We start from the raw sequence: 23,554 nt of genomic DNA, 5'->3' as shown, positions 1-23,554 counted from the left end.
TGGTAAGACTATGCAAAAGGTTGTACAGAGTACATGCAAGAGTCAATGTATATAGCAATACACAGTTTTACACCTGAGATAAAAGAAGGAAGCATTCTGGACATACATCTGCAATCTCATTTGCTGTAGAATCACAATCTTCTCGCATCTAACTAGCCTCAATTCACAGTACTGGATTATATGATCTCTCTCTTTCTTGATAATCCTTGATGGATATAAAGTGTTTGTTGTGCACTAAGAGCAAGATGGGTACTGAAGAACAGAACTAATTTGGTCAGAGCTTTTAGCAAGCAAGGCTGGATCAACAGTATACAGTGTAGGACTTCAGCTAGATGTCATCAACTCTTGTTTTAAACCTTCTTTGTCATTATTGAGCACAAACTCCAGATAGAGGTTCTTCATTGCTACCAAAAGAGTAATAAATAAAGGACCCATGATCGCTTTCTGAAAAACATACAAAGACAGGCAAAGAAGTATCAAGAAGTTTGCAAACTTTGATGTTTATATGAATTGAAGGCTGACAAGCTCTTGCCAACAGCAAAAATCCAATAGATACTGAAACAGAGAAGCCAAAACCTTGTTGCTGACTTATTTTTACGTGCATAATATGCAGCATTCAAGTGAAATGCACAATATGCAGAATAAATCCATAGGCCTTTCCAGGAGACAAACGCGATTTTTTCAAAGAAAGTTTAACAGATTTTCCCACTGGCAAAATAACACATGTATCACATCCATCCCTGGCCTCCTGCAGCATAGTATGCTTTTAAAAAGAAGTAAAACGCAATTGTACAACCACAACACAGGTTGCAAAAGTCATCATGTGAACTGATTTGAGTTGTTGCTGATTAAAAACAGAAGAACTGGTTCGAGGCTTTAAAACTGAAACAACTCTTAAAAACCGATGGGTTGTTTGTCTCAATACATCTTATTCTCATAACCTTGAGGACATTTAGATGTGCACTACAGCATCCACATGCAAGATAGAATCCCTCTACAAACTCTCATTCTTTGGAGACCTGTCAGAAAGTCCACGGACAAACTTCACAAGACCATCAGAAATGGGAAAAGGCTGTAGAAGAACTGGAGTCTTCCAGCTACATAGTGTGGACTTCCAACTATGTCACACACTTGCTCATGTAATATGATCATGTAAAATATTACACGGCGCAGCGAACAGAATCTGAGAAAGAGATAGAGAGTACACAACAGATAAGAGGAGAATCAGTAAAATTCTTTAACTCCAAACAACTGATACAAAGATGGCTCTGTCCACCCGTGCGCTTCCACTGTGTGAAGCTTAGATGGCGATCTAGACAGAAGATAGGTGAAGAGCTTAAGGCTAGCTGGAACAATAACTCTGACTGGGTGAAAGATGAGTGTGAGATGGCTGCGAAGGGGTTTAGCTTTTATAGCCCGCGAAGGTCGTTAGGTCGGCCTGCTGACCGACCTACCATATGAGCCTCCACTAGTCGGTCAGGGAATATTCCAGGGAATATTCCCTTTACCATCGGGCCGGGGGCGCTGCCCCCGGACCCCCGCCAGGGGGGCCGCTGGCCCCCCTGGGATCCCCCAGCCAGGGGCCGCTTCCGCGGCCCCCGGACCCCACAATAGGGGCCCCTTTTAACTCCCTTACCACGCAACTCAATGCAATGTGCCTCGAGTTGCTACCAGCTTAACCACTCCGTCTAACCCAAAGATTAGACCCACAACAGTCACCTTTTTGCCATCCGGTCACATAGACCTCATCTGATATACAAGTCAGGACTCAACCAATGTCCGGGCTCACATTTGGCTTCTCCTCATAATGGGGGCCTTACAACTTTGAGCACCATGGATCATTGGTAGCACCTAATGAGGGTGGGGCATTGATCATATCTAACAGATCATACTGTCTCGCAGCGGACCAGTGGAAACCAGCATGAGCTTCTCCAAGTGCATCCTATGTGCACCATAGTGGCACATGAAGCTTTCTGCAATAAAGTTAGTAGAAGGTAAGGACTTGTCTCCACTACAGATAGATGATCCTCTTGTAATACATCGGGGAAGAACAGACCTAATGAGCTGAAGAGACAAAGAAGTCCAAATCGACCAAGTGCATCAACCCCTATCCCAAGGCAGATTCCACATTAGCCTTGTAACAGACTTCCAAAAAAGAAACAAATATGAAATGAAAGGGAAGTCTATTGCAAAGCCTAAAAGAATAACCAACCGAGAGACCTATAATGGCACATCATGTGTGGCTGGAAAGGAAAGAGAGTGTGAAAACCTCAGAGCTTGAGAAAAGCATCTGTCCTCCTCATAGTCTCCAAGTTACCCTATTGCCTCTCCCACCTCCAACGAAGAGCGTGGACAATCTCTATCCAAACATAGAATCTGTGCGATGGAGATATCCGGTAAATCTACAGCATGACTACCTCGAGCGGTCCAAATAAACCAAGCTATAGTGCTAGCTATCAGCTCCCATATATGACATCACCCCTCAGTCCACTTTGATTGTGAAAAATCTAGTGTGGCAATCTTGCGCAGGGGCTTACCAGAGATGAGATAGGAATGTCTTCCCTAAACATCCTCATAACACAGTGTGGGCATCCGAGGGCTCTTCTCCAAACTTCTTGAGCCATGAGCAATCCCAAGTGACTAGATCCCTAACATAGCCAAGGCAAGCACCAACTGCTAGGCTCCTGTGTGCTACTAACCATAGAAAGAGCAAAACCTTCCTAAGTCTAAAGATATCATCCAATCTTGTAGTGTTGTAATCCAGCTCATCTAGATCCTCCTTCCCAATTTGGTGGTGTACCCAAAAAGGGGACATCCTTGGGTCTCTCTAGAGTCTAGAATGTGCTCTCCAAGCCCATCTTGTGGTCCCACTCTAATCTTTGGAGAGGCCTGTTCCAATAAGCCTACTAGACCTGCCTAATAAATCTAGTAGCTCCAACCATCCGTCATATTGGGTCTAATACTGATTCTTGTTACAATGAGCCACCACTCTAATCCTATATCAAGAGCATCCTGTGAACTCCAACTGATCCGAATCCTCTTTCCTAAGTCTATCCTCCTCCTACCTCCGGCACTAAAAAGGTTGAGACTCTCACTAGTGTGAGAGGTGTCTAAAGTAGTCCTCAACTTTGGGTGTACTTCTCCACAATACTCACCATAATGGTACAAATCCCCCCTTATATCCTAAAGTCTCTTCTGTAAATCAACCAATAAATCAAGAAAAGCAAGCCATTCCCTCATTGTAGAAGCTACACAAGTAGAGAACCTCCCCAAGAGACATGTCTTCTAGGCCTATCTCTGGAGTCTGACCTAAATAGATGGTTAAAAGAGGACCCTACCTAATCTTCTCTTCAACAAAGTCCAAAGCAATCTAATGAGGTCTAGAAGATATTGATGTCCACACTTGGATATTAGCAACTACATATTTGACCTCAATACCTCTCCCAAACTCTATAGCTCTGATTTGCTGAAAAATCCAATGGATATTGGCCTACTGTGGTCCTCCCACAACAAGAATTATGATATTTAGTCTCCATGACAATAATTTATTCCATGGCTGCTCGCCTAGTAGACCCCTCACCAAGAGCTCCATCAACAATGTCATACAACTCTCTGGGTCTACGATCACCAAACCACCATGGATTTGTGTTGAATAGAGAGCAAGGAGACTAAGAGAAACATAGTAGAATGAAGTAATAAACTGACAAAAGATTGAATGATACAAGGCTGCAACAATCAGTCCCCAAAATGTAGCTCAGAGCATCAGTGTGGGTGCTTAATAGAGGCAGGAGAATAAGAAGAAGAATGAGGAGGGCTAGCAGAATAATCAAGTGACGGATGAAAGTGGAGTAAAGGGGACTCGCTATAAATAACCGACTAATGCCACAACTGGCAAATAAGCTAGTCAAAGCCCAAAATATGGCCACCCAAGTCAGCCCGCCTACTATTAGAGTGTCCACTCTACCAGAAATGAAATGTAGTGGTTTAACCTCCACCTAAGTGTCACAACTCTATAGAGACAGAATTTGTATCCTTTTTCATTAATTTGTGTACATAATGATTTATTAAATTTGTTTCCTTTGCACTAATTAGATATAAAGAAAAGTGCATTGGAGCTGGCCACTGATGAGTAGTCACAGGTTATGGTGGACCCACGCGGTGGGTTAGAGAAAAGATAGTTTACACTTCCACCTATATGGCCCGATTGGGCGCTTGTGACCAGAACTCATGCATATCAGGGTTAGACTCGCACACAAAAAGGATTGATGCCTTGAAGTGTGGGCTAGATCCGCCAGAACAGACAGTTACAATCAACAAGATGGCATGATCATGAAATGCTTGTACAATGTGCATGTGTGGACTGAAAGCTTGAAATGCACATTTCTTTGCATAGGAAAGTCACATGAAGATTCTGATATCATTTTTACGATATACACAGAAAAAGCTTTCATATGACACCCATATTGGGGGGTCCCTAAATTTTAGGAGGTCCCTAAATTTTAGGAGCCTCAAATTAGCCTAAAAATGCTAGTCCTAAAAAATAGGGATGTCATTGTAAAAATAGTAAATTTTGTACTCTGACTGTGCTTACTAAATTTGGTTGTTTCTATTCTTGACAGTATTCAGCCCAAAAAGGAAGGCCATAGAGAAGAGACGAGTGTCAAGACACTTGTCACACAAGTTTCCAAGTGTCCTACCACTTGTCACATCTCATGACATGTGGCTGGACACTTGTCTTGTGCTACGCCACTTTCCCCTTTTGTACTAGCTCTTCCCTCTCCTATAAATAAGAGCTCGTTTTTCTTCATTCAGCATCATTTTTCTTTGCTGTAAACTCATGTACAGCACCCACAGATAGCCAGAAACTGGTCCCATCCATCCCCATCATCATTCCCCACTTCTCCATTATCAAATTCCTCCATATTCCCTCTTCTATCACTGCTGTTTTACAGGACAGCAAGCCTGTAAATTCATTACAGCACCTCCTTCTCGAGCTCTTTCTTCCATTTTAGCAACAAGAAGCAAGCCCTATCCATGTACTGCTGATCAACGATGGAGAAAGGCTGATTTTCCCTCTTTCTTCTCTCATACTGTAAAGAAATCAGTTCTTATCATTACATAATAGATAATGCATGTGTGTTTGTACATCTTTGCATGATTTTGTGAGAGTGAGAATTACTTCTCCTCACTCTCAGGTTGATTGTAACTAAGCTCTTCCCTAAGGGACTTGGGTTGAGCAGAAATACATTTCTTTTTGCCCATCTTCAACCCTCAATCTTGTCTCCATTACTTTTACATTTTCATGGCTGTAATTTTGTGAGTAATTTTCATTTTTATCTTTAAGTGTTCATTCTCTTTTATATTAAATCTCGAAAACAAGCGAATATCATAATTGTTAAGCATACTACGTTGTTCGAGGCATTTACAGTGGTATCAGAGCTTTGGCTCGGTCCTCACCCCAGTACTGGTAGTGCTTACAATTATAAGTTTGTTTGTTTTCAGCCCTTGCATTGAGTGCTTGAGCATATTTTTCTTAGAGTCTCAATGGATCAGTCAAGTGCTATCCTTCAAGCCATTCAAAGTCTTAGAGAGGAGAATCAGCAAATTCGTGAGCAACTTCTCAAACTAGAAAAAGTTGAGAATCCCAAAGAATTCAAGGAAAGAAGCCCATCTGCTTCAAGGAGACAAAGCCATACCAATGAAAGGAGCCGATCAAGAAGTCCAACTACTTCTAAGAGGCAATCCCATTCTACTTCAAGACAAAAAAAGAGATCGCGTTGAAGCTCATCCTCTTCTTCAAAGTCATCTGGCGCCTACTCTGATGGACCCTCTTCTAGTGACGAAGAGTCACACCCTTCTCGTGGAAGACCTCATCATCACCAAAGGCGTCAACATTCTTCACCCTCGTCTCCATCTTCATCCCCATCAAGCACTTCATCATCTTCAACCTCAAGATCCAGGCATGGACGAAGGCATAAGAAGAAGAAGAAGACTAAGTCACTATCTCAACTTGAAAAGAAGATCAAGTTCAGTATGTATGATGGTTCCCGAAATCCTGATCTTCTTCTGAAGTTTATTCGTCAATTTTAAATTTTATATGGTCGTAACAAGTATAAAGAAAAAGAAATGATTAAGTTTGGAACTTTACATTTGACCGACTTAGCCCATACTTAGTGGACAGGTTGGAATATGATCATGCTATCCCAAAATCATGGCGGTCCTTTGTTCGCATGATACAAAGCCAATTTCTTCCTGTTCATTTCAAAAGAGATGTAAAAATGGAATGGGATCAGCTTTGGCAAAGGAAAAATGAGTCACTTGATGACTATACCAAGAGATTTTGGGAGCTACTTTTGAAGGTCCACATTTCAAGAAGATCAACAGTTCGGAAAAGCTTAGGAAGTTTCAAGGAGGTTTGCATTTTAAACTTCATACTACTCTTAATCATTATCATTGTTCTAGTCTCAAAGAACTCATTGACCATGCTGAGACATGGGAAATGGAGCACAATGGCAACAAATCATTCCAAAAGAATGATAAGAAGAGAGTAGCTGATGATGAGGAGTATTCAGCCCCAAATGAAGGACAAAAACAGTGGCAAAAGCAGCCATCAAATCAAAAGAAGATGAAGCCCTATGCACCTCCTAATGCTCCTCAATTTCGCTCCAATCTATACCCACAAGCAAAGCAACTTTCCGAAGAAGAAAAGCAACGCTTCATAAAAGAAGGGAAGTGCTTTAAATGTGGACAAACAGGCCACATAGCGAAGCAATGTCCAAACAAAGGACAAAGCAAGGTTTCTGACAACAAGCCTAAGTCGCCAGTAAAAATCAATGCTATCAGTGATGTAGTTGCAAACACAACTCACACTCCAGAGATTCGCAAATTATTAAAAGCTTGGGAACAGTTATAAGGTAAGCAAGCACTATTCTTGATAGATCTTGGAGCAAATAAAAATGTCATTTCCTTGCAATTAGCTAAAGAGCTTGGATTAAAGAATGAAGAGATGGACACTCCGGCAGAAGTTCGCCAAGCTTTAAATGCCGATAAAGGTGACACAATGAAGACTGTGACACCCTACATTGGCAAGCTCAAGTTTCAAATTCAAGGCTACAGTGACGAAGATACTTTCTGTATCGGAGACCTTGATAGTTACGATGTGATTCTTGGCATGCCCTGGAATCATAGAGTAGATTCAACCATCTTCTCTCAGAAAAAGAAGGTAGAACTCACCAACAAAGGCAAAAAGTACGAGATCCAAGCTGGAGTTTCTGGAGACACCATACCTATGGTAAGCCATATGCAAGTCTCTAGAGCAATTAAGGATTGTGTTCAATGTTGTTTGCTTTATATCATTGATATAAAAGATAATATAAATGCTGAAAACCAAGAGCGACTTCAGCTCTTGGAAAAGTATAAAGATTGTTTTTCAGAATATCTTCCTTATCAGCTACCCCCACAAAGGCCAGAAGACTATCATATTGATATTATTCCAATGCACCAGCCACCTTTAATCGAATGATGGAGTGCATCTTTAGAGAGCATCGAAAATATGTCGGTACTTTCTTTGATGATATTCTTGTCTTTAGCAAAAATGAAGAGGAGCATCATCAGCACTTGGAGATTGTTCTACAATTACTTCAACAAAATCAACTCTTGGTAAATGGTAAAAAGAGTGAATTTTTCATGCATAAAATAAATTACCTTGGGCATGTCATCTCTTCTGAAGGGATTCAGATGGATCCTGAAAAGATCAAGATAATCCAAGAATGGCCTCATCTTCATGATGTACATGAGGTGCGATCGTTTCTTGGCTTATGCTCTTATTACCGCCGCTTCATCAAGCATTTTGAACATATGGCTTCTCCACTTCATGACCTTACAAAGAAGACCTCTTTCCAATGGAAGAAAAAAGAGAAGGCAGCCTTCACAAGGCTGAAAACAACTCTTACTTCTGGACCTGTTCTTATCATTCCAGATTTGGTAAAACCATTTGTGGTGAAAGCAGATGCTTGCGTGATTGTATTGATGCAGTGCTAAATCAAAAAGGCCATGTCGTAGCCTTTGAAAGCCGATGTGAAGAAAAGATATGACATTTATGAAAATGAGCTCTTAGCAGTGGTTCATGCGTTGAAGATATGGAAACATTATCTTTTAGGCAATGAATTTCTTATTAAAACTGATCATCAGAGCTTGAAGTATTTCAAGACTCAAAAGCATTTGCAGGAGAAACATGCAAGATGGGAAAATTTCTTGTCTATGTTTTATTTTCAAATTATGTACACTCCAGGGAAACAAAATGTAGTTGCTGATGCACTTTCTAGAGTGCCTCGCATTGCAACTATTACAGTGGCTCATCATGAAGATTTTCAAACGATAAAGAATACTTATGATGAAGATACTGATTTTGCAGCAATTTGGTCAAATTTACAGCAAGGAGGTTCTCATCCAGATTATTCCATCAAAGACGATTACCTTCTCATGAACAATCGCCTTTGTATCACTCTTCCTGTTCGACAAAAGGTGCTTAAAGAAAGTCATGAACCCCCTTATGCAGGGCATAGAGGGAGGGCAGCCACTCTAAGTGCAATTGAGCACTACTTTTATTGGCCAACATTACGAAGAGATACACATAACTTCATTGAGGCTTGTCTAGTATGCCAAAAATCCAAGTATGATAGGCAGAAGACTCCAGGATTGTTGCAATCTCTTCCACTACCCAAAGATCCATGGGAATCTATCACAATGGATTTCATCTCAGGTATTCCAAGAACACCTCAAGATCATGATATGATTTGGGTCATAATTGATCGATTCAACAAGCAATCACATTTTATTCCATGTCATAAAACATTGAAATCCGTACAAGCTGCAAGACTTTTCATTCAACATATCTTCAAATTACATGGTATGCCTTCTGAGATCATTTCAAATAGAGACTCCAAATTCACAAGTAACTTTTGGCGTGCTTTATTTGAGAATTTGGGAACCACTTTAAAGTTCTCCTCAGCTTTTCATCTTCAAACTGACGGCCAAACAGAGATGATGAATCTCACTCTTTTGGATATGTTGAAAGCTTATGTTAGTAAACATAAGTCACAATGGGAGAAATATCTTCCATTATTGGAGTTTGCTTACAACAATACAGTGCACTCATCCACAAGGAAAGCTCCAAATGAAATAGTACAGGGTAAAGTGATTCCTCCTCCAATTATTCGCACTAAAGATAAGATTTTTGCTGCTGATGAGTTTGCTTCAGATTTAAAAACAGCAATGGATCAAGTTCGAGCCACTATCAAAGTTGCCCAAGAGCGACAAAAGAAGCAAGCAGATAAATGAAGAAGACCTTTGGCTTTTAAAAAATGTCAATATGTCTTGCTAAAGTTTGATAAAAGCAGGCTCAAACAAGGTTCCGGTCAAAATTCATCTTTTCCAAAGCTCTCTAGTAGATACTTTGGACCCTTCAAAGTGATTGAGAAAATAAATGAAGTTTCTTATCGACTTAAGCTTCTTGCTCATTGGAAAATACACAATGCTTTTCATGTAAGTTTGCTAAAACCTTACATAGGACTAGAACCAAAGGAACCCATTACTGAAGATCCCCCAAAAGTTGAAGAAACAGAGCAACTCTTGGAACCTGAACAAATTTTGTTTCACAAGGATCTAACCATGAGAAGTGGCCTTGTGACACGAAAATTCTTACTAAAATTCAAGAATCTACCCACAACAGATGCACAGTGGATAGATGAAAAATTCATGAAGGATTACCCAAACATTCTTCAGCCATATCAAAAAGCTTTTCAGCTGAGGACAGCTAAATAAAAGCCAGAGGGCTGTCACAACTCTATAGAAACAGAATTTGTATCCTTTTTCATTAATTTGTCTATATAATGATTTATTAAATTTGTTTTCTTTGCACTAATTAGATATAAAGAAAAGTGCATTGGAGCTGGCCACTGATGAGTGGTCACAGGTTATGGTGGACCCACGCGGTGGGTTAGAGAAAAGATAGTTCACACTTCCACCTATATGGCCCGATTGGGCGCTTGTGACCAGAACTCACGCATATCAGGGTTAGACTCGCACACAGAAAGGATTGATGCCTTGAAGTGTGGGCTAGATCCACCAGAACAAACAGTTATAATCAACAAGATGGCATGATCATGAAATGCTTGTACAATGTGCATGTATGGACTAAAAGCTTGAAATGCACATTTCTTTGCATAGGAAAGTCACATGAAGATTCTGGCACCGTTTTTGCGATGTACACAAAAAAAGCTTTCATATGACACCCATATTGGGGGGTCCCTAAATTTTAGGAGCCTCGAATTAGCCTAAAAATGCTAGTCCTAAAAAATAGGGATGTCATTCTAAAAATAGTAAATTTTGTACTCTGACTGTGCTTACTAAATTTGGTTGTTTCTATTCTTGACAGTATTCAACCCAAAAAGGAAGGCCATAGAGAAGAGACAAGTGTCAAGACACTTGTCACACAAGTTTCCAAGTGTCCCATCACTTGTCACATCTCATGACATGTGGCTGGACACTTGTCTTGTGCTACGCCACTTTCCCCTTTTGTACTAGCTCTTCCCTCTCCTATAAATAAGAGCTCGTTTTTCTTCATTCAGCATCATTTTTCTTTGCTGTAAGCTTATGTACAGCATCCACAAATAGCCAGAAACTGGTCCCATCCATCCCCATCGTCATCCCCCACTTCTCCATTATCAAATTCCTCCATATTCCCTCTTCTATCACTGCTGTTTTACAGGACAGCAAGCCTATAAATTCATTACAGCACCTCCTTCTCGAGCTCTTTCTTCCATTTTAGCAACAAGAAGCAAGCCCTATCCATGTACTGCTGATCAACGATGGAGAAAGGCTGATTTCCCCTCTTTCTTCTCTCATACTGTAAAGAAATCAGTTCTTATCATTGCATAATAGATAATGCATGTGTGTTTGTATATCTTTGCATGATTTTGTGAGAGTGAGAATTACTTCTCCTCACTCTCAGGTTGATTGTAACTAAGCTCTTCCCTAAGGGACTTGGGTTGCGCAGAAATACATTCCTTCGGGGGGGGGGGAGGGGTATATTGCCCATCTTCAACCCTCAATCTTGTCTCCATTACTTTTACATTTTCATGGCTGTAATTTTGTGAGTAATTTTCATTTTTAGCTTTAAGTGTTCATTCTCTTTTATATTAAATCTCGAAAACAAGCAAATATCATAATTGTTAAGCATACTACGTTGTTCGGGGCGTTTACACTAAGGTATCTAGGATTAATAAAATGATAGACAAACACAATGTCACAATTACAAATGGTTGAGATAAAAATACATTGTATGCTAATTAGCCACTTAAAACAGCCCCAAAATAAGCTTAATTAATAAAATTACCAAAACTTTCATTTAAAGAAATGTGTTCCTAGAGAGTGTCTGTGTCCCATAAGCCAAGCCCTAATTTGGGACTTTAGAGGACCTAGCCATTTATAAATAACCACCCTACCCACCACTTAGCCTCAATCCCATTTTCACAATTTGTAGGTGCCATATCTCTACTATCCACACCCCATACGTGGAGCATATTTGAGCCAAGTTGTTGCCCACTGTTGTCTACCATCTGGTGCCTATCTTCTAGCCCTCTACTACTGTTTGGGACTGATTCCATGGAGCCTACCATCGACTGTCTACTGGCTGGCGACTACTGCAGATTGCTGTTCAGCCTGCATTTACTGATTTCTCACCTCCTACTGCTGTCATGCAGCCTGATCTACTGCTGCCCTGCTGTCCACGATATCCTGACAGCTGCATTTTGCTGCAGACTATTCTGCCTTGCCTGCCACGTCAGCTCTAAAGCATCATCTACTGCCTGTCACTGATTCAACCATCATTGGTTGTGTTTGCTGCTGCTAGACACATTCAAAGGCAGCCTACTGTGTCTCGGATCCTGAGTATGTCCCTTACTTTCAAACTAATCCTACTACTCTAATGCAAGGTACACAAGTACACCCAAGTGGATATAGCAACCTATGACAATACAAAGTATGACATATCCTTATCCTATCATAGACGAGGAGCCGCAACTTATCATGGCTCACAGAGCCAAGAAGAGTGGAGATCTTGATAGAAAGATAGCAATTAAACAACAACTACTCGAAGAAGGTATATTTGATTCTTTCCCTTTAGATATTGCGCTTAAATCTGATAATATTGTAGGGCCATCGAGACCTCCGTTAAGGATGGGGCCCCTCTTAGAGAAATAGATCCTGAGTATGTCCCTTACTTTCAGACTATTCCTACTACTTTGGTGCAAGGTACACAAGTACACCCAAGTGGATATAGTAACCTATGACAATACAAAGTATGACAGATAATGGTATAAATGGAATCAAGTTCAAGGCTTGTTGAAAAGCATGGAACTTTGATTGAGGAAGGGCCTTCATAAAAAGATTTGCAATTTGTCTTCAATGAGTATGTAAGACAACTCTATTTCTCCCGCTGATATCCACTCACAAACATAATGGTAATGAACTTCTATATGCTTTGTGTGGACATGAAACACTAGGTTCCGCGCAATGGTCAAAGTACTCTAGCTATCAGACTTCAGAGTAGATAAGTGTCGCAGTTGTTTGGTGCACATGAAGATTTGCAAGTAGCTTATAGAGCCAAACACACTCCACTATGGCTTTAAATGCTGCTCTATACTCAATTTCATAACTGGAAGTAGCAACTGTCGTTTGTTTCTTGTTAAACCAAGAAATAAGAGATGTACCCAAGAAGCAGCAATTGCCACTATGAGAGAGACGAGAATCTGCACATCTAGCCCAATCACTGTCAGAATATCCATGCAAAGAGAATAAAGAATCAACCTTGTAGAAAAGGCCAAGATCCTAGGTGCCTTTTAAATACCGAAAGACGCGCTTCATTGCTTGCCAATGAAGTACCGAAGGGCTATGCACAAACTTGCTCAATTGGGAGATAGTAAATTGAAGATCGAACTTATGTGACACAGATAAATTAAACATCCAATAGCTTGTTGATGTAAAGTAGTATCAAAGGATCTACTACCATCATCAGAAGTGAATTTGAAACTAGGCTCCAAAGGAGCAGACAAAGACTTGTAGTCCTCAAACTAAAAGCATTGAAGAAGATGTCCAATATACTTGGACTGTGTCATGATGATGCCCCCCTAAATGGTAGCAAATTGGATATACAAGTAATAGTCAAGTATACCAAGATCTATCATGGCAAAGGTCTGTTGAGTAAATTGGCCTTGGATGCTGTAATTTGACTAGCATTGATCTCGATGATAAGCATGTCATCAACATAAAATAGTAGAAGAATAAAATCGGGTCCTTGCTGTTGTATGTAAATAGTAACCTGAGTAGGACCATTCTAAAAACCAAGCTGCAATAGATGAGAATGTATGCGGGCAAACCAAGCCCATGGAGCTTGCTTTAAACCATACAATGCCTTCTCGAGGTGACAAACTTTGTGCTTGGAGCCTCTAACTTCAAATCCTGGAGGCTAAGAAATATATATCTCTTCAACGAGATATCTATGGAGAAACGATCTCTTAATGTCTAGCTAATGCACCTCCCAATGAAAGTGGACAGCAAGGACAATAATACTCTTGATAGTAGTGATGCGATAGATAGGAGCAAAAGTCTTCTCAAAGTCGTGATTCCTTGCTGCTAGGCATAGCCCTTAGCAACAAGGCGGCCTTTGTCCTTGTCAATAGAACCATCCAACTTTCTTTTAACTTTATAAACCCATTTGATACCTATTGCATGCTTGTCGTGAGACGAGTCGCATAGCTCCCAAGTGTCATCCTGGTGGATGGAATCAATGCCTTCATTGCTTCCACCCAACAATCATGGGAAAAAGTATCTTGATAGCATAAAGGCCTTCATTGCATGTTATAGCCACCAATGCACATGCAAGAAAACTACATTGTTCCTTGCAAGTGGAGGCTCGTGTGTGAGAAGCCAAAGGAAGAGGTTGCTTGCTGTCTTTAAGAGTGTCTAGTAGCCAACAGGGGGACTTTTAGATTGATCATGAATAATGGATTGTTATAGGACAATGTATCATACCACTATTGTAGCTGTAAATCAAGTTGAATAGGCTACTGTAATGCATCTGTAGATAGTGGAAACAAAGGCTGAGTAGAAGAATCAGTCATGGGACTATTATGGAAAAGTGGTAGTAGCTTGTCAAAAATGTTTGAAGCATAAATAATAGGTTGTTTTTTATCATCCAACAAGGAATGAGAAGCACTTTTTGTCAAAAGTGGAGTAGCAATGGAAGCATAAACATATGCTGTAATAAACTGCTGAAACACAAGACAAAAGAGAAAAGAAAAGAAATAACATAATACAGATGAGAACTCAGATGTATGCTCAGGAAATGGAATCCATATACTAGACACAAGATTGTCGCATACAACAATGAGTCACTGGTTACGTGGGCACCGGCACTAGCTCCTCTCTCTATGGAACCTCCATGTGGTGAACTGAACTGACTGAAGAGGAGGAGCCCAAAATATATATAGGCATGAATAATGCCATAAAATATGTCACGTTGGCCAGCAGGCTGGCAACAATAAATGCCCCAAAGCATAAAATGCTACACAATAAAGATGCCTAAAATATCTACATAATGTGCCCAGCCATAAAACATGCTCAGACTCACACATGAGCTGACATACTCTGCTAACACTTTTAGCAAAGTTAACATCTCGGTTGACAATAACCTTGCTTATAGAGGGTTGATAAAGCTAGTACCCTTTGCTTTCAGCACTATATCCAATAAAAATGCAGCAAACAGCCTTATCATTCAACTTGTGCCTTTTTTGAGAAGGTACATGAGCATGGGCTAATGAACCAAGAGTCCTCTTATGAGAGAGAGAAAGCTTGGAGCTAGTCCATGCCTCATAAGGAGTGATGTTGCGTAGAGCTCTTGTGGGACACCTGTTCAAAACATAAGCGGCACAAAGAGTAGCATCGAACCAAAACAAAACCCCCCCTCAATCGGTGCAAAGGGTCCGAATGGAAAAGATACTTTGATTCTTCACCATGGAAATAAAGTCTTGAAGCAAGAGAAGACTTCAAACATAGACTTCAACCAATATAACCAAGTGACTCAGGATTTGTCATTAATAAAGGTGACAAAATAGAGAAATCCACCATGAGATTTGGTCCACATAGGACCACAAACATCACTGTGAAGAAGATGCAAAATAGATGGAGAATATGAAACTAGCCTTCCTTCTGCGGATGGGTGGTAATTCCCTGATTACAACTTAGTTACAACAACAATATTTATTACAAAACTGAGAAATGCAATCTCGCAATCTTGGACAATGGACACCTTGTTGGCCCCAAAACTGGCACTCCTTTCAATATCTCTTTAACTCAAAGAATAAGTTGATGTACAATGGAATTTTCCCAATCCCTTTTGGTATTCCAACTTCCCTTGCTATCCAAAATGACTAGCAAGTCTTCAATCTAATTTGCCCCTTGATTCGGGTAATCAATTGGCCTTCACCCACTTTGATGGAGATAGAAAATGCCCCAAATTCACTGATTTGCTAGTCTCTCCACTTGAATTTGGCTGAAAATAGCTTCAATCCTACTGAATCCAAGTCTTGAAGCCTCCAATTTCTAGCACACTTCTCGAGGCTACTGTTAAACCCTAATTTCTACTACAAATTAAGGTTTATAGCAGAGATATCTGAAATTTCTCAGTCTTGGTGATCTCAATGCTGTAATCTTCAAAGCAAGCTTGTAGAAAGGATAGAAAATGAGAGAGAATACTCAAGAGAGAAAAAATTCAGACTTTCTTTGTGAACAACTGAAGAAAATTAGTCATCTATTGTTACTGCCTTGTCAAAAAGCCATGAAAGCTATCACCTACAGCTTAGGACCACCAAACAAACTGCTACCCCCTTCTATATGTTGTTATTTGCACCAAAAGGACCTTGGGTTGTTGTCACCTACTCTTGGAGGGCTCCAAATTGTTCTCACATGCTATAGGACCAGTTCCTAGTGGCTGTAAATCACACCAGCAGCCTCTCCTTGCTCTCCAATAGTCACCTCTTATCTCACTTGCTAGCTGAATACACTAAAGTGCCTCTTTCTAACCTCTAAAGACGTTTTTTAGTCTTGCATGAACATTTTTTATAAGTGACAATTTTTTCAAATAGGTTTTTATCATTATCCATAATTAAATATTAATTTTCTGTCTTTAAATACTGAAAATTAATCTAATAATTATTTCAATGTCCAAAAAATTAATCTGACTAGCCAGTAATTAAATTGACTCGGCAACTTCCATTCCCGATGTCTCTACACCATCTTTGACCATCAAATTGGTATTAGGTACTATTAAACATCACTTCTCTAATATCACCAAAACAACTGACACTTAATAGCTAAATGAATGACCTAGGCCAAAATTGGCACCAGATACCACCAAGCACCTGTGCAGCATAACTTATATAGCAACTTTTGCCTTTGATATCCCGTAATTTCCTCAGATCTCGAGGTCATAAATTTACTCTAACCCCAATTACACTTCACATATGCAGCATTTACTTAGCCATGTGATTAAAATTTATCCACATATTAAGAGAGGTTTCAAAAATACATGTCCTCGTGATAGAATGAACATGAAAATCCTTAAAAAAAAGAAAATCGATACATCTCACTAAGTAACCTTTACAAATGTGATTCAATGGCAAGTGGATTTTTGGAAGATCTCTAACCATATCCTCAGAATGGAGCTTCATCAATGATCAATAATTTATGTGGCCAAGCTTCTAATGCCATACATGTGTATCTTGAAAGGATTCTTTTGTTAATAGGCATCATCAATAGAATTTTCAGCAAGTTGATCATCATACGTATCAAGATGATAGAAACCTTTAGTGAGTATACATGTCAAGACAATGGAAGGAGAAACTTGATCATCATATACCGCATATCAAGGACCATTAAAAATGACGTGAAATCCTGAAGTTGCAATGGCTGAAATAGAAATAAGATTTTTCTTGATGTTCAGCATGTAGAGAACATTGTGCAAGGTCAAAGAGTGTCCAAAACAGCGATAACCTACACACGACCAATGCCTTTAATTGCATAAGAGGTATTGTTGGCACATGAATGTGCCCCCTCAGCATGAGAGAGAGAGAAAAATAATGCTCAATGTGCTTGGATGCACAACTATCCAAATACAAAGTAGAAGCTCCATCAATGATAGAAAAACAATTATCATGAATACAATGAATATATTGATATTGAATGAAAAAAGTATACTCCTAAAACTAAGTACAGTTTGTGGTCTCATATGTGATAGCAAGACTAGACTCCTCCAATGCAATGCGTTTACGATATTCAACAATATGGTGTCCTGTCTTTTTATTGATTGTACCCTTTGAAGGGTTGGAAGAGGACGGACCAACATGGAAGGATGTCTTCAATGAAAAAGGAGTGTAAGTAGAAGGACGAACAACATAAAGATTTACTAATTTTGAACTAACGTGCATGTTTTGACTTTAGGTTTGGTTTTTCCATGATGATGGGTGGAAAAGGTTTGTGTATTCGTTAGTGTAGAGACAATTTCAACCTAAAAGCGACATCACTGATCTTCTCCAACACTTGGAAGGGCCCATAATAATGCATACTCAGCTCTAGATACAATCTCTCTTTGTATTTTATCTTTTTCAGCCTTGCCTTTTCAAAACACAACAATACATAATCGTCGTTTGCTACAAAGCACGTCTATGGCGAACAACTACTCTCTTTTGCTTTTCCCTCTGATCTCTAAAGTGTATACTTAACCTTCTCATAGGTTGCATCCATGTTGTCCACATAACAATCAACCTCAAAGATCTTATCCTTAGTGTACAAAATAGGAGATACTTTCTTGCCACCCTCCACAACCTCAAATGAAGCCTTCCGGGTGGAACTATGCAATGTATTATTATATGCAACTAACGATCAAGAAGGGTTGCAGCACTGGTGCCTACTTTCAGATTATTAAACCACACTTAATGCACACTTTTCCGGACAATAATGGAGCACTTACCTCTGGAGAAGGCCAAAACAGCACCACCCCAACTGCAAGGCTTATTCCTGTGAAATGGCTTGGACCCCCTTTGTGGATTGCTGAAACTCCACAACGAACAACACCCATGTGAACCACCATTAATAGAACTGACTGCACATATCTTCTTTCAACTGCTAGTTGAACCCCTCCCAAAAGGGATGATACTTGAAACCAGCATGGTAAGGATAGCAATGCACTGATGAAAGCTAGCAGTGTTGACATGTATAGGAAGTGAATGTTGAAAAACCGAAATAAGAGCCATGTGAAAGCGGCCTGAAAAACTGCTGCCTTTGCCCTTGATAATAGAACAGTGCTCACAGTCTCTTCTAACACAGTGGCACAACGGATCCTTGTGGATTCGGATAAAGGTGCCATGCCAAGCACTTGCTGCATAACGCCACCGGTTTGTGAAACAATAAGGTAATACAAAACAGAAAAGAAAACAACCATCTGCATGACAAAATTGAGGACTTCAGCTGCTCCAGATGCGACAGAGTAACTTATAGAAATCAGCAGGTAAATGCTTCCAGCAAGAACAGTTGAACCACCTGCAGCCACTTGCTTTCCTATGTCCAACCATCTCTTGCCTAACTGCCTTGTTTTATCTATCAAGTCCTCCCTTGAAATGTGAAGATGTTCCAATACAAGCATAGTCGCTTGCTCCAGCTCAAAGTAAACACCTTTGAAATCGTACTCACCGAATTTGGACCTTGCAGATTGCAGCTTCTCCAAAAGCAAAGGCGAGGGCCCTACTTGGAAGAAAGAAATCTCAGAGATGTTCTCACCAAATGTATGTCGCCTAGAGAGACTGCGGATGTATTTTTTGCCTGCCTTCACAAGGTCAGTCAAGTTATACTGGGAAGCAAATCCATCTATTTGATCTGACACAGTGCCATACGCTCTACCTGCATATGTTTCGATCAGATCAGGAACATTGTTGTCCTCAATCCACTGCTTTAGACCAACTTTCTCCGCATAGTTACTTCTCTGAATATGTGCTTTGACGGCCACCACTGCATCCTTTCCTTCTATCCCAACCTTGTATGAGAAAAGAACAAGACCAGCAAGAGACCCAATAATCATCATGGAAATTAGAAAGAGTGCTACGACAAAGTGCAAGCTTCCAAGAAACCCACTGGTCATGCGAGTATTGACAAGCTCAAAGAAACGAAGAATCGGCCTAAGTGTCCAAAGCCATCTCATTTTAGACCCATTTTGGAGTTTACTGTGCTTTGCAGAGAGCATAGACCAAGTGGCTTGAACGTCAAGGTGTCCGGACAGAGGTGCCATGATGCCAAGACTGGTGCCTGCAGCATATACCAGCATACCCACAAAGGCAGCAGTGGCAAGAGATGCAGGGCCCAAAAACTCACACCCGAGAGTAAAGAAAGCAAATGAGACAAGCCACTGCATCAAAGTAGAGAAGCATACTTTTCTGGTAAGCTTCAAAGGACCTTTCCCTTGAAGGTAATGAAGACCAATCCTTGCATCCATCATTGTTCCAATCAAGGCTTTAAATAATGCAGCAGGTACTGCCCACACGGTCTGAAGAAAGCCCTGCTTTAGAGGCTTCTCCCAGAAGTTCACCATCACTCTCTGGACCTCTCGCAATGGCATTGAACATAGGACTGCCCATTGGATTGGCTTCCTGTAATCATCCAAAAGAACCCACACACCATATAGGAGTAAAATCAGAGCACCCAAGATTGCATGAGCCATGGCCACATACATTGCTAGCTGGAAATGCCGTGGATTTAATGTCCAAGGCCCCTTATCATCCATGTCTTCTGGCTTTGCATCAGAAGGCCGAAGCGAAGATGGGGCGCTGTGAAAAGAAGCCGAGGCAATATTGGGAAGAATTGTGTTAGCAGGCAAAGACATGGTAGCCTTCAATTTAGGAGATGTCTTCTTGTTTTGTAAAGGAACCGAAGGAAATGGCTGCTCTTCTGAAATCACTGATGGGCTTTTACTTCTGAGAGAAGAAAACGCCCGAGACTTGGGTGCATCTTCTTCGCTGTGATATGATAGTTGGTGCAATCTATGCAATGAAAAGGAATGGTCATGGTGAGAGGAAATGATGTACTCCTGGCTAAAAGATCGAGACCTCCGATGAGGGGTGATTTGCTGCATGTATGGAGGGATTGAGGACTGGTATCCTGCTGCTGCACTGGTGTACATCTCCCTCCATGGTATGTGATTCGAGTTGCGACGACTAGTGTTGGCGCACAGTCCCATAGCCAGAAAAGAACCAAAAATAACTCCAAAATAATACAAGTTAGGCTAATCTGAGAAGTTGCACAAATCGACAAGGTGCAGGTGTTGAGCTGAGAATTATGCACATGTAAAGCAGAGAAAGCCTGCTCAATACACTTAGTCACTGTTGGATCTTTCGAATCTTTGCAAAAGAGCAAACAGACCACAGAGTCCTCTGTCTATTAATGATATATAAGCAGCAAGGGAGTTCTGTTCACAGTTCAAGAGCAGAGGCTGGTGAAAGCATAATGTCATTATATCCATACACCTTGATGAATAGAGGAGAAGGCAATAGACCGGTGGCATATGTCTGCCCTGTGCTACATCTGCTACTTTTGGCTGATTGAGAGAACCTTTGTTGAATCCCCTCACCAGGAAACAATGTCAGAAGCAAAGCCAAAGTGAGAATCTCCTTTTTATAGGTAGCTTTGGGATTACTCACAAGTCACGACTCATAACCCACAGCATTTTGTTCCCAGCTGTAGAGTCCAATAAATGATTCTCTTAGAAGAGGAGACATTTGAATAATACGAAGAAATGAATGAAATGAAGCAATTGGAGGATAATATTTTAAGGTTTTCCAGAGAACTCCTAAAGGGACCCTCTTCGATTGATGATGGGTTTTGTTGGATACCCAAAGTGGAATTTCTTGACGTGACTTGATGAACCGGAGGGTGGCTGCCTTGCCTTGAGGCTTGCCTCAATGCCTTCATCCCCGCAACGAGAGAGAGATGGGCAGACAGACAGACAGAGAGAGGAATTTGCATGCCAATGTCACATCCAAACACACAGAAAAGGATGGAATGGGTTGATGCGAGAAAGTACCGCTCCTTAATCTCTCTTTGCTTTTTTCTGGGTTTTGGAAGTTCTCGAGGCTGGACTTTCAACCCGAGTAACAACAGCTTAGTCTGGGCCTCTCTCTCTCTCTCTCTCTCTCTCTCTCTCTCTCTCTCATCATGGCTGTAGCAGAGTATCTGCTTTAGGCTCCCCACCCACAGAGGATAAGGTTTTGTGTTTTTTAACGACAGAGAAATATGATGATGCAACCTTCATTTTAAAAAATAACATTTGAGAAACGTAATAAGATGTATCTACTGAGATTCTTAAGAAATAATAATAAAACCTTCACAAAAAAAGAATAAAGAGGGGCTCGGAGTCGGTGCAGGGAAATTATAGTGGGTGGCTTTGATCTTCTTCTTCTAATTTTTTTTAACCACGGGGGACAAAGAACACAGATTTTTTGTTTTTTTCTCCGTTTCGGAATTGACAGAGGTTTCCAGGAGAAGAAAAAGTATTTATGGAATGTTGATTTGAAGGTAAAATTCCATAACACTTGAAATAACATTGACAGGACGGAAAAGCTTTACATTTGGAATATTGGAAAAATCAGAGTGCAGAAAATTCGAAAAATGTCAAAGCTCTCTCTCTCTCTCTACCCCCCTCCCACGCCCCGACCAGCACACACACATGCACCCACCTTGTGAATGCTAGTAGTTGTTGACATGTATTGAAGGGAGGTGCGTGTGCGTGCTGTGAATATTGGCCATATGGGCGAGAGGGACAGCCTGGCTAATACTGTCCGTCTGCTTTCAGTGCTTGTCGTCTTCACGTTCTATCAAAAACTACGATCACTAATCTTGCTTTTATGGTAACTTCTCATCACCTTCCAAAGTCCCTATAGAATCAATGAATGGATTGAAAATGCACTAGCAAGAGGGTTTTTTTTGTATAGGCACTCATGGGAAGGTGGTCCACATGCATCTTTAAACTTGCATTTTGTTCGCACGCATCATTAACTAGGGTGTTTGCCTGTCACATTTTACATGGCGAGGAGATGGCGAGCCCATGCAATGGGACGCATGGAGAATAGCTTGTGAACCCATACGCATAGCTAATGAGGCCAAAGGTGACACAATCATGTTGGAAAGCATAGATAAGAACCTAGCACAAGGGAGCACAGCATCGACGAAGCTGGATAGAAGGGGGTCACACCAAAGGGAGCACAATGAGATTGCAACATGCACAAGTGGAGAGGAAGAAACCTCAATGCACAAGGATTGACTAAGGTAGGACTCCATAAACACTAGGGAAGACTTTAGGCATTCGCATCGACGCAAACCTATAGGTTGTCGTGGACACTTTGGCACTTAGTGTGTCCAAAAGTGCATGGAAGAAAAGTTAGATTGGAATCACCAAAAAAATCACACTTGACTTAGAGAACATTTATGCAAAAGTGGTTTGTTTTAACACACGAGCAATGTTGGTATTTTTCCCCAGGAAATCCCCAAAGGCTATGGAAACAGCAGCATAGTTTGATGCAATACTCAATGGTGCTAGATCAGTTGACCAAATATACTATGGAGGGCCACGGCTTCTTCTAAGTGGTTTTCAACATGCCTAAAGCAGCAAAGAAAATTCTTTTGCACAAGGTATTTATTTTTGGGGTCTTGATCTTGTGTATGTAATGGAATGGTAGCGTATCAAAACTAGTAGAGATACCATCAGAAAGGAATGTCATGTATGGGTGGAGATGCCCAAGCTTCCAGCTTATCTCTAAAATCTTCTTCTAGAAATTGCCAAGGGGTTGGGCAAGCCGTTATACGTATCCCCACCCACAAGTGCATTTTGTAAGTGGGTGTGTCTGCTTTGGGAAACAAAAGATGCCAAGCTAGACAATGTGGAATTGGACATAACAACTGTGAGGAACCTCGAACTCAAATTGACCTAGAGCCGTTTTGCAAGCACATGCCACAATTGTGGCATGTGGGGACATTATTATAGAGAATGCCTACATAACAATGAAGGTAGGCAAAATGACATGAAAGTCACTTGGGCTGACAAGGTCAAAGAAAAAGCAACTGCACTCAATAAGGCAAAGGAAGCACAACAAGGCAAAGAGGAGGATGGAGGTTGGGACCATGGTTAGAAATGGCAAAAGCAAGACTATTGTAGACAAGTTAGCCCAAGAAATCCCGCCAACTGCAAGCAAGAGCACCCCCCCCCCCCCCCCGGCTACATCAGGAGCTTCTAGTCCAAGGCTACATTCCCAAAGGGAGCAGAAGCCGAGCAAGCTATTTTGCAAATCTTAATGGGATATCTTTGGAGCAACTAGATAAAGTATATCTAGGCATTAAAAACAAAAATGCAAATAGCAACATCATTATGGCACAATTAGCTCCAAGAGTGCAAGATGCA

The 23,554-nt window shown here is 40.7% G+C and overlaps 1 protein-coding gene across 3 annotated transcripts; it reads right to left on the bottom strand.

Annotated features, from left to right (window-relative positions):
- Positions 1-21,314, bottom strand: LOC148035501 (uncharacterized). 3 transcript variants are annotated; one of them, XM_087677461.1, is made up of 3 exons: positions 19,012-21,312; positions 18,086-18,933; positions 1-444 (listed from the first exon to the last, which is right to left on the bottom strand). In XM_087677461.1, exons 1-3 carry the CDS (start codon positions 20,339-20,341, stop codon positions 325-327), a joined length of 2,298 nt encoding a protein of 765 aa, XP_087533587.1. In that variant the 5' UTR covers positions 20,342-21,312; the 3' UTR covers positions 1-324. The 3 variants fall into 3 exon arrangements, with proteins under 3 accessions (XP_087533587.1, XP_087533586.1, XP_087533588.1); XM_087677460.1 differs by having other exon boundaries at positions 18,086-21,308; XM_087677462.1 differs by lacking the exon at positions 1-444 and adding an exon at positions 16,681-17,109 and having other exon boundaries at positions 18,086-21,314.
- Between the last annotated feature and the right edge of the window lie 2,240 nt (positions 21,315-23,554).

Source organism: Lygodium microphyllum, chromosome 5, assembly GCF_053477565.2.
Source record: "Lygodium microphyllum isolate KBCC chromosome 5, Lygodium_microphyllum_v1.1.10, whole genome shotgun sequence".
NCBI lineage: Eukaryota > Viridiplantae > Streptophyta > Polypodiopsida > Schizaeales > Lygodiaceae > Lygodium > Lygodium microphyllum.
Note: the sequence above shows the minus strand (reverse complement) of the source record. Positions and strands in the feature narration are given on the sequence as shown.

Bases quoted from the DNA above. Each gene is read 5' to 3' on its own strand.
- LOC148035501 (XM_087677460.1), bottom strand. From the start codon at position 20,341: ATGGGACTGTGCGCCAACACTAGTCGTCGCAACTCGAATCACATACCA. The intron at 445-18,085 runs GTAAGTGCTCCA...TATGTTTTTCAG, and splicing joins TGTTTTGGCCTTCTCCAGAG to AAAGCGATCATGGGTCCTTT.